The sequence below is a fragment of the Petromyzon marinus genome, chromosome 69, assembly GCF_048934315.1.
Source record: "Petromyzon marinus isolate PM22_M1 ecotype Great Lakes invasive population chromosome 69, UKy_Petmar_22M1.pri1.0, whole genome shotgun sequence".
Lineage (NCBI taxonomy): Eukaryota > Metazoa > Chordata > Hyperoartia > Petromyzontiformes > Petromyzontidae > Petromyzon > Petromyzon marinus.
In genome coordinates this window covers 5480126-5494418 of record NC_133735.1, presented here as the reverse complement: position 1 = coordinate 5494418, position 14293 = coordinate 5480126, and the positions used below count along the sequence as shown (strand labels likewise).

At 52.1% G+C, this 14293-nt stretch overlaps 1 protein-coding gene across 1 annotated transcript; it reads left to right on the top strand.

Moving 5' to 3' along the window:
• The first annotated feature begins 774 nt into the window (after positions 1–774).
• LOC116957106 (gamma-aminobutyric acid receptor-associated protein-like 2) lies at positions 775–6681 on the top strand. The gene is made up of 4 exons (XM_032979069.2): positions 775–964; positions 2059–2114; positions 3582–3754; positions 5224–6681. The coding sequence occupies exons 1-4, from the start codon at positions 931–933 to the stop codon at positions 5309–5311; spliced, it is 351 nt and encodes a 116-aa protein (XP_032834960.1). The 5' UTR covers positions 775–930; the 3' UTR covers positions 5312–6681.
• Positions 6682–14293: the final 7612 nt, after the last annotated feature.

Below are 14293 nucleotides of genomic sequence, written 5' to 3'. Positions count from 1 at the left end.
AGACCCCTTTCTAATGTTAGCGAATGGGGCTCTACAGTCTCGGGTAAGTGGTAGAGTGTTTGAGAGCAGTAGACCACCATCAATGTTATCCTATAGCAGCGGGCTCGGGTAAGTGGTAGAGTGTTTGAGAGCAGTAGACCACCACCAATGTTATCCTATAGCAGTGGGGCTCGGGCAAGTGGTAGAGAGTGTGAGAGTAGTAGACCCCTTTCTAATGTTAGCGAATGGGGCTCTACAGTCTCGGGTAAGTGGTAGAGTGTTTGAGAGTAGTAGACCACCACAATGTTATCCTATAGCAGTGGGGCTCGGGCAAGTGGTACACAAACTGCGTTAGTAGACCCCTTCCAACGTTAACGAATGGCACCAACTGGTTGGAACTCTTTAATTGCAGTCGACTTCTAACCACAACAACAACAAACTTATTGGGCTCGGGTAAGTGTTAGCAGCGTCACTCTCTGTCGTTAGTAGCCCCCCTCCTCGCCCTATTTAAAGGGACTTGTTTACCATCTGTGTGAGCCAATAGCCCCGGACCGTACCATCTTACCCACGCGCGCAGGGGGGTTGGTGAGGTATGAAATTGCCGTAAACTTTCCCCCTGTCACCTACAAAAGCAATGATTGTATTTATAGACGCTTAGGTGTGTCTTTTTATAAAAAAAATATATATATTCGCGTGAATTATCTTTTAAACAATTGGTGGCAATATAAACGTATTGATTTGGAAGAGACCAACTATCCCCACCGCACACACCCCCTGTCGACAGTGGGGTAATGGTTGAGTCCGTGGAATGACGTAATGCGTAGAGACAGCTGATCCGTGTTATGTTGGTGACGCCGACAGCGCGAATCGCAGGCCTCGGTCAGCTGTTTTGAGAGTTTAAAGAGTTAAATAATAATTCTACATTTTGTTGTTTGTTGTTGTTGAGTCAGAATGAAGTGGATGTTCAAGGAAGACCACTCGCTGGGTGAGTTCACGTAGTGAGGCTTTCGTGTGGACATCATCGTCAGGAATCATAATGGGGGAGGGGACCATTTCGATTTTGTTGTTGTTATTGTTGATGTTGTTGTTGATGTTGTTGTTGATGTGGTTGATGATGATGTTGTTGTTGTGTTAGATCGACCACACAGCCGATCGGTCACGTTTAGTGTCGCTTAAACAGAAGGTGGCGAAATCGTCACTTAGTGTATAGTGTAGTGTATAGTGTAGTGTATAGTGTAGTGTATAGTGTAGTGTATAGTGTAGTGTGTAGTGTAGTGTATAGTTGTGTAGTGTATAGTAGTGTAGTGTATAGTAGTGTATAGCGTAGTGTGTAGTGTATAGTAGTGTAGTGTATAGTAGTGTAGTGTATAGTGTAGTGTATAGTGTAGTGTATAGTGTATAGTAGTGTAGTGTATAGTGTAGTGTATAGTAGTGTATAGTGTAGTGTATGGTAGTGTAGTGTATAGTTGTGTCGTGTATAGTGTAGTGTATAGTAGTGTAGTGTATAGTAGTGTAGTGTATAGTGTAGTGTATAGTAGTGTAGTGTATAGTAGTGTCGTGTATAGTAGTGTATAGTGTAGTATATAATGTAGTGTATAGTGTAGTGTATAGTAGTGTAGTTTATAGTGTAGTGTATAGTAATGTAGTGGTGTATAGTGTAGTGTATAGTGTAGTGTATAGTGTAGTGTATAGTGTAGTGTATAGTAGTTTAGTGTAGTGTGTAGTGTAGTGTGTAGTGTAGTGTGTAGTGTAGTGTATAGTAGTGTGTAGTGTAGTGTATAGTAATGTATAGTACACTATATATATACATTACTATACACTACACTATACACTACTATACACTACACTATACACTACTATACACTACACTATACACTACTATACACTACGAAACACTACACTACTATACACTACAACTCTAGACACTGAGACCCTGAGACCCAGTCTCTACTCTAGACACTGAGACCCGGTCTCTACTCTAGACACTGAGACCCGGTCTCTACTCTAGACCCTGAGACCCGGTCTCTACTCTAGACACTGATGATGATGATGATGATATTTTTGTTTTTTTGTTTGCAGATCACCGGAGCGTGGAGGCCACCAAGATCCGTGCCAAATACCCGGACCGTGTACCGGTAACTCACCACACTGGGCATCATAGCCTCACCATAGCATCACCACATGCTACATACTCACCACAGCATCACCACAGCCTCACCATAGCATCACCACAGCCTCACCACAGCATCACCACAGCCTCACCATAGCATCACTACAGCCTCACCACAGCCTCACCACAGCCTCACCACAGCTTCACCACACCGGCACCACAGCCTCATCATACCAGCACCATGACCTCACCACAGCCTCACCACACCGGCACCACAGCCACCAGACTACCACGGTGAGAGAGACACAGAGACACACCGGCATTGTCAGAATCACGTGATCAAACCCACGACCTCCTGCGCACCAGGCGAGGTAGTCAACATCTCCTAGCCACCGTGATGATGATGATGAGAGAGACGCAGACTCCACATAGACCTCCTGTAGACCAGGCGAGGTAGTCAACATCTCCTAGCCACCGTGATGATGATGATGAGAGAGACGCAGACTCCAAATGTACAGCAGCAGCAGACATCGTCAGGATCACGGAATCGAACCCACGACCTCATGTAGTGAGTTCGTCTGTTGTTAGGAGAGTTTATTCACGAAAAGCAAAAACAGTCACCAGCAAAGCGGCGTCCCCATCCTTATGTATCCCTCCAACCCCATAGACAACGCCTCCTTGCCACGGCGGCTCCGGTCATACTTCTCCGCGTTTTGCACTGCAGTTGATAGGCTATGGCTCTCTGCTGTGTGATGAGTCTACGGCTCTCTGCTGTGTGATGAGTCTATGGGTCTCTGCTGTGTGATGAGTCTATGGCTCTCTGCTGTGTGATGAGTCTATGGGTCTCTGCTGTGTGATGAGTCTACGGGTCTCTGCTGTGTGATGAGTCTATGGCTCTCTGCTGTGTGATGAGTCTATGGGTCTCTGCTGTGTGATGAGTCTATGGCTCTCTGCTGTGTGATGAGTCTATGGCTCTCTGCTGTGTGATGAGTCTATGGGTCTCTGCTGTGTGATGAGTCTATGGCTCTCTGCTGTGTGATGAGTCTATGGCTCTCTGCTGTGTGATGAGTCTATGGGTCTCTATGATGAGTCTATGGCTCTCTGCTGTGTGATGAGTCTATGGGTCTCTGCTGTGTGATGAGTCTGTGGGTCTCCGCTGTGTGGTGAGTCTATGGGTCTCTATGATGAGTCTATGGGTCCCTGTGTGATGAGTCTATGGGTCTCTGCTGTGTGATGAGTCTATGGCTCTCTGCTGTGTGATGAGTCTATGGCTCTCTGCTGTGTGATGAGTCTATGGGTCTCTGCTGTGTGATGAGTCTATGGCTCTCTGCTGTGTGATGAGTCTATGGGTCTCTGCTGTGTGATGAGTCTATGGCTCTCTGCTGTGTGATGAGTCTACGGCTCTCTGCTGTGTGATGAGTCCACGGCTCTCTCTACCGAGATCGCCGGCCATACTTCTCCCTCCCCCCACCGTCCCCGGCACCGCTTGAAGGTGATCGTTGAGAAGGTCGCTGGCTCGCACATCGGGGACATCGACAAGCGGAAGTACTTGGTGCCGGCCGACATCACCGTCGCACAGTTCATGTGGATCGTGCGCAAGAGGATCCAGCTAGCAGCGGAGAGAGCAATCTTCCTCTTCATAGACAAGACGGTGCCACAGTCGAGGTACACACACGCTGGTGTGTGTGTGTGTGCGCGTGCCTGGTACACGTAGCCTGGTATGCATACCGTGCTGGGTGAGTCTGTGGGTCTCGGTGTGGTGAGTCTGTGGGTCTCTGTGTGGTGAGTCTGTGGGTGTCTGTGTGGTGAGTCTGTGGGTGTCTGTGTGGTGAGTCTGTGGGTGTCTGTGTGGTGAGTCTGTGGGTCTCTGTGTGGTGAGTCTGTGGGTGTCTGTGTGGTGAGTCTGTGGGTGTCTGTGTGGTGAGACTGTGGGTGTGGTGAGTCTGTGGGTCTCTGTGTGGTGAGTCTCTGGGTGTCTGTGTGGTGAGTCTGTGGGTGTGGTGAGTCTGTGGGTCTCTGTGTGGTGAGTCTGTGGGTCTCTGTGTGGTGAGTCTATGGGTCTCTGTGTGGTGAGTGTATGGGTCTCTGTGTGGTGAGTCTGTGGGTCTCTGTGTGGTGAGTCTGTGGGTCTTTGTATGGTGAGTCTGTGGGTGTCTGTGTGGTGAATCTATGGGTCTCTGTGTGGTGAGTCTGTGGGTCTCTGTGTGGTGAGTCTGTGGGTCTCTGTGTGGTGAGTCTGTGGGTCTCTGTGTGGTGAGTCTGTGGGTCTCTGTGTGGTGAGTCTGTGGGTCTCTGTGTGGTGAGTCTGTGGGTCTCTGTGTGATGAGTCTGTGGGTCTCTGTGTGGTGAGTCTATGGGTCTCTGTGTGTTGAGTCTGTGGGTCTCTGTGTGGTGAGCCTATGGGTCTCTGTGTGGTGAGTCTGTGGGTCTCTGTGTGGTGAGTCTATGGGTCTCTGTGTAGTGAGTCTGTGGGTCTCTGTGTGGTGAGTCTCTGGGTCTCTGTGTGGTGAGTCTGTGGGTGTCTGTGTGGTGAGTCTGTGGGTGTCTGTGTGGTGAGTCTGTGGGTCTCTGTGTGGTGAGTCTGTGGGTCTCTGTGTGAGTGAGTCTATGGGTGTCTGTGTGGTGAGTCTGTGGGTCTCTGTGTGGTGAGTCTGTGGGTGTCTGTGTGGTGAGTCTGTGGGTGTCTGTGTGGTGAGTCTGTGGGTGTCTGTGTGATGAGTCTGTGGGTGTCTGTGTGGTGAGTCTATGGGTGTCTGTGTGGTGAGTCTATGGGTCTCTGTGTGGTGAGTCTGTGGGTCTCTGTGTGGTGAGTCTGTGGGTCTCTGTGTGGTAAGTCTATGGGTATCTGTGTGATGAGTCTATGGGTCTCTTTGTGGTGAGTCTGTGGGTCTCTGTGTGGTGAGCCTGTGGGTCTCTGTGTGGTGAGTCTATGGGTCTCTGTGTGGTGAGTCTATGGGTCTCTGTGTGGTGAGTCTATGGGTCTCTGTGTGGTGAGTCTATGGGTCTCTGTGTGATGAGTCTATGGGTCTCTATGTGAGTCTATGGGTCTCTGTGTGAGTCTGTGGGTCTCTGTCACTCCCATGCCCCCCCCCTTCCTCCCCGGCCGTCTTTGTCTCCCCTCCGTGTGTCCGCAGTCTGAGCATGGGCCAGCTGTACGAGGATCACAAGGACGAGGACGGGTTCCTGTACGTGGCCTACAGCGGCGAGAGCACCTTCGGCTGACTGCGGGGACACGGGGAGAGACACGTGGACACGGGGAGAGACACGGGGAGAGACACGGGGAGAGACACGGGGACACGGGGAGAGACACGGGGACACGGGGAGAGACACGGGGAGAGACACGGGGAGAGACACGGGGAGAGACACGGGGACACGGGGAGAGACACGGGGACACGGGGACACGGGGAGAGACACGGGGACACGGGGAGAGACACGGGGACACGGGGAGAGACACGGGGACACGGGGAGAGACACGGGGAGAGACACGGGGAGAGACACGGGGACACGGGGAGAGACACGGGGACACGGGGAGAGACACGGGGAGAGACACGGGGAGAGACACGGGGAGAGACACGGGGACACGGGGAGAGACACGGGGACACGGGGAGAGACACGGGGAGAGACACGGGGACATGGGGAGAGACACGGGGACACGGGGAGAGACACGGGGACACGGGGAGAGACACGGGAACACGGGGAGAGACACGGGGACACGGGGAGAGACACGGGGAGAGACACGGGGACACGGGGAGAGACACGGGGAGAGACACGGGGAGAGACACGGGGACACGGGGAGAGACACGGGGAGAGACACGGGGAGAGACACGGGGACACGGGGAGAGACACGGGGACACGGGGAGAGACACGGGGACACGGGGAGAGACACGGGGACACGGGTAGAGACACGGGGAGAGACACGGGGAGAGACACGGGGAGAGACACGGGGAGAGACACGGGGAGAGACACGGGGACACGGCGAGAGACACGGGGACACGGGGAGAGACACGGGGACACGGGGAGAGACACGGGGACACGGGTAGAGACACGGGGAGAGACACGGGGAGAGGCACGGGGAGAGACACGGGGAGAGACACGGGGACACGGGGAGAGACACGGGGAGAGACACGGAGACACGGGGAGAGACACGGGGACACGGGGAGAGACACGGGGACATGGGGAGAGACACGGGGAGAGACACGGAGACACGGGGAGAGACACGGGGACACGGGGAGAGACACGGGGACACGGGGAGAGACACGGAGACACGGAGACATGGGGACACGGAGACACCGAGACATGGTAACACGAAGACGCGAAGACACGGGGCGAGACACGGGGAGAGACACGGGGAGAGACACGGGGAGAGACACGGGGAGAGACACGGGGAGAGACTCGGGGAGAGACTCGGGGAGAGACACGGGGAGAGTTGCAGAGATTCGGGGACACGGACACGGGGAGAGACACGGACTCACAGAGACACGGGCTCACGGCACGTTGTCTGTGGGGTTGGAGGGACACGGAAGGATGGGCATGACGCTTTGTTGGTTATTGTTTCTGCTTTTCGTGAATAAACTCTCCTAACAACAGACGAACTCACGCCCCTGAAAGTTGTCATGTTGACTGACTCGCCTGGTGTACAGGAGGTCGTGGGTTCGACCCCGTGACCCTGACGTCTGCTGCTGCTGTATATGTGGAGTCTGCGTCTCTCTCATCATCATCATCACGGTGGCTATGAGATGTTGACTACCTTGCCTGGTCTACAGGAGGTCTATGTTGAGTCTGCGTCTCTCTCATCATCATCACGGTGGCTATGAGATGTTGACTACCTCGCCTGGTCTACAGGAGGTCTATGTGGAGTCTGCGTCTCTCTCATCATCATCACGGTGGCTATGAGATGTTGACTACCTCGCCTGGTCTACAGGAGGTCTATGTGGAGTCTGCGTCTCTCTCATCATCATCACGGTGGCTATGAGATGTTGACTACCTCGCATAGTCTACAGGAGGTCTATGTGGAGTCTGCGTCTCTCTCTCATCATCACAGTGGCTAGGAGATGTTGACTACCTCGCCTGGTCTACAGGAGGTCTATGTGGAGTCTGTGTCTCTCTCATCATCATCACGGTGGCTATGAGATGTTGACTACCTCGCCTGGTACACAGGAGGTCTATGTGGAGTCTGTGTCTCTCTCTCATCATCACAGTGGCTATGAGATGTTTACTACCTCGCCTGGTATACAGGAGGTCTATGTGGAGTCTGTGTCTCTCTCTCATCATCACGGTGGCTATGAGATGTTGACTACCTCGCCTGGTCTACAGGAGGTCGTGATGACGATGATGATGACTATGATGATGACGATGATGATGACGACGATGATGATGACGGCGATGACGATGATGACGACGATGACGACGACGATGACGATGATGACGATGAAGACGATGCTGATGACGACAATGACGACGATGACGATGATGATTACGATGATGATGACGATGATGACGACGATGACGATGATGACGACGATGACGACGATGACGATGACGACGATGACGATGATGATGACGACGATGATGATGACGATGATGACGATGATGATGATGATGACGATGACGACGATGACGATGACGACGATGACGATGATGACGACGACGATGATGATGACGATGATGACGATGATGATGATGATGACGATGATGATGACGATGATGATGATGATGACGATGATGATGATGACGATGATGATGACGATGATGACGATGATGATGATGACGATGATGATGACGATGCTGATGACGATGATGACGACGATGATGACGATGATGACGATGATGATGACGATGATGACGATGATGACGACGATGATGATGATGACGACGATGATGATAACGATGATGACGATGATGATGACGATGATGACGATGATGATGACGATGATGACGACGATGATGACGATGATGACGACGATGACGACGATGATGACGATGATGATGACGATGACGACGATGACGACGATGATGACGATGATGACGATGATGATGACGATGACGATAATGACGACGATGATGATGATGATGATGACGACGATGATGACGATGATGACGACGATGATGATGACGACGATGATGACGATGACGACGATGACGATGATGACGACGATGACGATAACGACGACGATGATGATGACGACGATGATGATGATGACGATAATGACGACGATGATGACGATGATGATGACGATGATGACGACGATGATGACGACGATGACGACGATGACGATAACGACGACGATGATGATGACGACGACAAAGATGATGATATTAACCACGTGGTTGTGATGGCTCAGGTGGCTTCTGAAGAATGAGCGACTACACAGCAGCAGCAGGTCAGTAGTGCTTGACCTGCCAAAATAAAAGTTTAGTTTAGTATGGATCTCAATTAGTATAGGTCTCTGTGGGTCTATGCCTCTCTGTGGGTCTGTGGGTCTATGAGAGTATATGGCTATCTGTTGGTCTATGGGAGTCTATGGGTTTCTGTGGGTCTATAGGTGTCTGGGGGTCTATTAGAGTCTATGGGTCTCTGTGGGTCTATGGGTCTCTGTGTGTCTATAAGAGTCTATGGGTCTATATGGGTCTCTGTGGGTCTATGAGAGTCTATGGGTCTCTGTGGGTGGGGGGAAGTGTTGGGCGGGGATGGGGTGACGTCATAAACAGTAGGATTAACACGAAAAAAAACACAAACACATCTTCTGGAAGAACATACGTATTCCGGAAGTTGTGCTCTCCTGTATTCCGGAAGAAGTTGAGTTCTTCCGGAAGAAGAATTATCGATGGGAAAGGGGATGGGGTGAGGGTGGGGGGAGGAACGTGGGGGAGGGGGTGGGGGTGACGTCATAGACAGGAAGAGTAACCAGCCATAAAAAACGCAAAGTAATTCTTCCGGAAGACCAAACGTCTTCTATGGGTCTCTGTGGGTCTATGGGTCTTTGTGGGTCTATGGGTCTCTGTGGGTCTATGAGTCTCTGTGGGTCTATGGGTCTCTGTGGGTCTATGAGTCTCTGTGGGTCTATGAGTCTCTGTGGGTCTATGAGTCTCTGTGGGTCTATGAGTCTCTGTGGGTCTATGAGTCTCTGTGGGTCTATGCGTCTCTGTGGGTCTATGAGTCTCTGTGGGTCTATGAGTCTCTGTGGGTCTATGCGTCTCTGTGGGTCTATGAGTCTCTGTGGGTCTATGGGTCTCTGTGGGTATATGAGTCTCTGTGGGTCTATGAGTCTCTGTGGGTCTATGGGTCTCTATGGATCTATGCGAGTCTGTGGGTCTATGGGTCTCTGTGGGTCTATGGGTCTCTGTGGGTCTATGAGTCTCTGTGGGTCTATGGGTCTCTATGGATCTATGGGTCTCTGTGGGTCTATGGGTCTCTATGGATCTATGCGAGTCTGTGGGTCTATGGGTCTCTGTGGGTCTATGCGTCTCTGTGGGTCTATGCGTCTCTGTGGGTCTATGAGTCTCTGTGGGTCTATGAGTCTCTGTGGGTCTATGGGTCTCTGTGGGTCTATGGGTCTCTGTGGGTCTATGAGTCTCTGTGGGTCTATGGGTCTCTGTGGGTCTATGGGTCTCTGTGGGTCTATGGGTCTCTGTGGGTCTATGAGAGTCTATGAGTCTCTGTGGGTCTATGGGTCTCTGTGGGTCTATGAGTCTCTGTGGGTCTATGGGTCTCTGTGGGTATATGGGTATCTGTGGGTCTATGGGTCTCTGTGGGTCTATGGGTCTCTGTGGGTCTATGCGTCTCTGTGGGTCTATGGGTCTCTGTGGGTCTATGAGTCTCTGTGGGTCTATGGGTCTCTGTGGGTCTATGGGTCTCTGTGGGTCTATGAGTCTCTGTGGGTCTATGGGTCTCTGTGGGTCTATGGGTCTCTATGGATCTATGCGAGTCTGTGGGTCTATGGGTCTCTGTGGGTCTATGAGTCTCTGTGGGTCTATGGGTCTCTGTGGGTCTATGAGTCTCTGTGGGTCTATGGGTCTCTGTGAGTCTATGAGTCTCTGTGGGTCTATGGGTCCCTGTGGGTCTATGAGTCTCTGTGGGTCTATGGGTCTCTATGGGTCTATGGGTCTCTGTGGGTCTATGGGTCCCTGTGGGTCTATGAGTCTCTGTGGGTCTATGGGTCCCTGTGGGTCTATGAGTCTCTGTGGGTCTATGAGAGTCTGTGGGTCTATGAGTCTCTGTGGGTCTATGGGTCCCTGTGGGTCTATGAGTCTCTGTGGGTCTATGGGTCTCTATGGGTCTATGAGAGTCTGTGGGTCTATGGGTCTCTGTGGGTCTATGAGTCTCTGTGGGTTTATGAGTCTCTGTGGGTCTATGAGTCTCTGTGGGTCTATGAGTCTCTGTGGGTCTATGAGTCTCTGTGGGTCTATGGGTCTCTGTGGGTCTATGGGTCTCTGTGGGTCTATGAGTCTCTGTGGGTCTATGGGTCTCTGTGGGTCTATGAGTCTCTGTGGGTCTATGGGTCTCTGTGGGTCTATGGGTCTCTGTGGGTCTATGGGTCTCTATGGGTCTATGGGTCCCTGTGGGTCTATGAGTCTCTGTGGGTCTATGGGTCTCTGTGGGTCTATGAGTCTCTGTGGGTCTATGGGTCTCTATGGGTCTATGGGTCTCTGTGGGTCTATGGGTCTCTGTGGGTCTATGAGTCTCTATGGGTCTATGGGTCTCTGTAGGTCTATGGGTCTCTGTGGGTCGATGGGTCTCTGTGGGTCTATGGGTCTCTGTGGGTCTATGAGTCTCTGTGGGTCTATGAGAGTCTATGAGTCTCTGTGGGTCTATGGGTCTCTGTGGGTCTATGGGTCTCTGTGGGTCTATGAGAGTCTATGAGTCTCTGTGGGTCTATGGGTCTCTATGGGTCTATGAGTCTCTGTGGGTCGATGGGTCTCTGTGGGTCTATGGGTCTCTGTGGGTCTATGAGTCTCTGTGGGTCTATGAGTCTCTATGGGTCTATGGGTCTCTGTGGGTCTATGGGTCTCTGTGGGTCTATGGGTCTCTATGGGTCTATGGGTCTCTATGGGTCTATGGGTCTCTGTGGGTCTATGGGTCTCTATGGGTCTATGGGTCTCTGTGGGTCTATGGGTCTCTGTGGGTCTATGGGTCTCTGTGGGTCTATGGGTCTCTATGGGTCTATGGGTCTCTGTGGGTCTATGGGTCTCTATGGGTCTATGGGTCTCTGTGGGTCTATGGGTCTCTGTGGGTCTATGAGTCTCTGTGGGTCGATGGGTCTCTGTGGGTCGATGGGTCTCTGTGGGTCTATGGGTCTCTGTGGGTCTATGAGTCTCTGTGGGTCTATGGGTCTCTGTGGGTCTATGAGTCTCTGTGGGTCTATGAGAGTCTATGAGTCTCTGTGGGTCTATGGGTCTCTGTGGGTCGATGGGTCTCTGTGGGTCTATGGGTCTCTGTGGGTCTATGAGTCTCTGTGGGTCTATGAGTCTGTGTGGGTCTATGAGTCTCTGTGGGTCTATGGGTCTCTGTGGGTCTATGGGTCGCTGTGGGTCTATGGGTCTCTGTGGGTCTATGAGAGTCTGTGGGTCTATGGGTCTCTGTGGGTCTATGGGTCTCTGTGGGTCTATGAGTCTCTGTGGGTCTATGAGAGTCTATGAGTCTCTGTGGGTCTATGGGTCTCTGTGGGTCTATGGGTCTCTGTGGGTCTATGAGAGTCTATGAGTCTCTGTGGGTCTATGGGTCTCTATGGGTCTATGAGTCTCTGTGGGTCTATGGGTCTCTATGGGTCTATGGGTCTCTGTGGGTCTATGGGTCTCTGTGGGTCTATGGGTCTCTGTGGGTCTATGGGTCTCTATGGGTCTATGGGTCTCTGTGGGTCTATGGGTCTCTATGGGTCTATGGGTCTCTGTGGGTCTATGGGTCTCTGTGGGTCTATGAGTCTCTGTGGGTCGATGGGTCTCTGTGGGTCGATGGGTCTCTGTGGGTCTATGGGTCTCTGTGGGTCTATGAGTCTCTGTGGGTCTATGGGTCTCTGTGGGTCTATGAGTCTCTGTGGGTCTATGAGAGTCTATGAGTCTCTGTGGGTCTATGGGTCTCTGTGGGTCTATGCGTCTCTGTGGGTCTATGAGAGTCTATGAGTCTCTGTGGGTCGATGGGTCTCTGTGGGTCTATGGGTCTCTGTGGGTCTATGAGTCTCTGTGGGTCTATGAGTCTCTGTGGATCTATGGGTCTCTGTGGGTCTATGCGTCTCTGTGGGTCTATGGGTCTCTGTGGGTCTATGGGTCTCTGTGGGTCTATGAGAGTCTATGAGTCTCTGTGGGTCTATGGGTCTCTGTGGGTCGATGGGTCTCTGTGGGTCTATGGGTCTCTGTGGGTCTATGAGTCTCTGTGGGTCTATGAGTCTGTGTGGGTCTATGAGTCTCTGTGGGTCTATGGGTCTCTGTGGGTCTATGGGTCGCTGTGGGTCTATGGGTCTCTGTGGGTCTATGAGAGTCTGTGGGTCTATGGGTCTCTGTGGGTCTATGGGTCTCTATGGGTCTATGGGTCTCTGTGGGTCTATAGGTCTCTGTGGGTCTATGGGTCTCTGTGGGTCTATGGGTCTCTATGGGTCTATGGGTCTCTGTGGGTCTATGGGTCTCTGTGGGTCTATGGGTCTCTGTGGGTCTATGGGTCTCTATGGGTCTCTGTGGGTCTATAGGTCTCTGTGGGTCTATGGGTCTCTGTGGGTCTATGGGTCTCTATGGGTCTATGGGTCTCTGTGGGTCTATGAGTCTCTATGGGTCTATGGGTCTCTATGGGTCTCTGTGGGTCTATGGGTCTCTGTGGGTATATGGGCCTCTGTGGGTCTATGAGTCTCTATGGGTCTATGGGTCTCTGTGGGTCTATGAGTCTCTGTGGGTCTATGGGTCTCTATGGGTCTATGGGTCTCTGTGGGTCTATGGGTCTCTATGGGTCTATGGGTCTCTGTGGGTCTATGGGTCTCTGTGGGTCTATGGGTCTCTGTGGGTCTATGAGTCTCTGTGGGTCTATGGGTCTATGGGTCTCTGTGGGTCTATGGGTCTCTGTGGGTCTATGAGTCTCTGTGGGTCTATGGGTCTCTATGGGTCGTTGTGGGTCTATGGGTCTCTGTGGGTATATGGGCCTCTGTGGGTCTATGGGTCTCTATGGGTCTATGGGTCTCTGTGGGTCTATGGGTCTCTGTGGGTCTATGGGTCTCTATGGGTCTATGGGTCTCTGTGGGTCTATGAGTCTCTGTGGGTCTATGGGTCTCTGTGGGTCTATGAGTCTCTGTGGGTCTATGGGTCTCTGTGGGTCTATGGGTCTCTGTGGGTCTATGGGTCTCTGTGGGTCTATGGGTCTCTGTGGGTCTATGAGTCTCTGTGGGTCTATGGGTCTCTGTGGGTCTATGAGTCTCTGTGGGTCTATGAGTCTCTGTGGGTCTATGGGTCTCTGTGGGTCTATGCGTCTCTGTGGGTCTATGAGTCTCTGTGGGTCTATGGGTCTCTGTGGGTCTATGAGTCTCTATGGGTCTATGGGTCTCTGTGGGTCTATGGGTCTCTGTGGGTCTATGAGTCTCTGTGGGTTTATGGGTCTCTGTGGGTCTATGGGTCTCTGTGGGTCTATGAGAGTCTATGAGTCTCTGTGGGTCTATGGGTCTCTGTGGGTCTATGCGTCTCTGTGGGTCCATGCGAGTCTATGAGTCTCTGTGGGTCTATGAGTCTCTGTGGGTCTATGGGTCTCTGTGGGTCTATGAGTCTCTGTGGGTCTATGGGTCTCTGTGGATCTATGGGTCTCTGTGGGTCTATGAGTCTCTGTGGGTCTATGGGTCTCTGTGGGTCTATGAGTCTCTGTGGGTCTATGGGTCTCTATGGATCTATGCGAGTCTGTGGGTCTATGGGTCTCTGTGGGTCTATGCGTCTCTGTGGGTCTATGCGTCTCTGTGGGTCTATGCGTCTCTGTGGGTCTATGCGTCTCTGTGGGTCTATGGGTCTCTGTGGGTCTAGGTCTTCCGGAAGACGTTTGGTCTTCCGGAATAATTACTTTGCGTTTTTTTATGACTGGTTACGCTTCCTGTCTATGACGTCACCCCCTCCCCCACGTTTCTCCCCCCACCCTCACCCCATCCCCTTTCCCATCGATAATTCTTCTTCCGGAAGAACTCAACTTCTTCCGGAATACAGGAGAGCACAACTTCCGGAAGACGTTTGTTCTTCCAGAAGATGTGT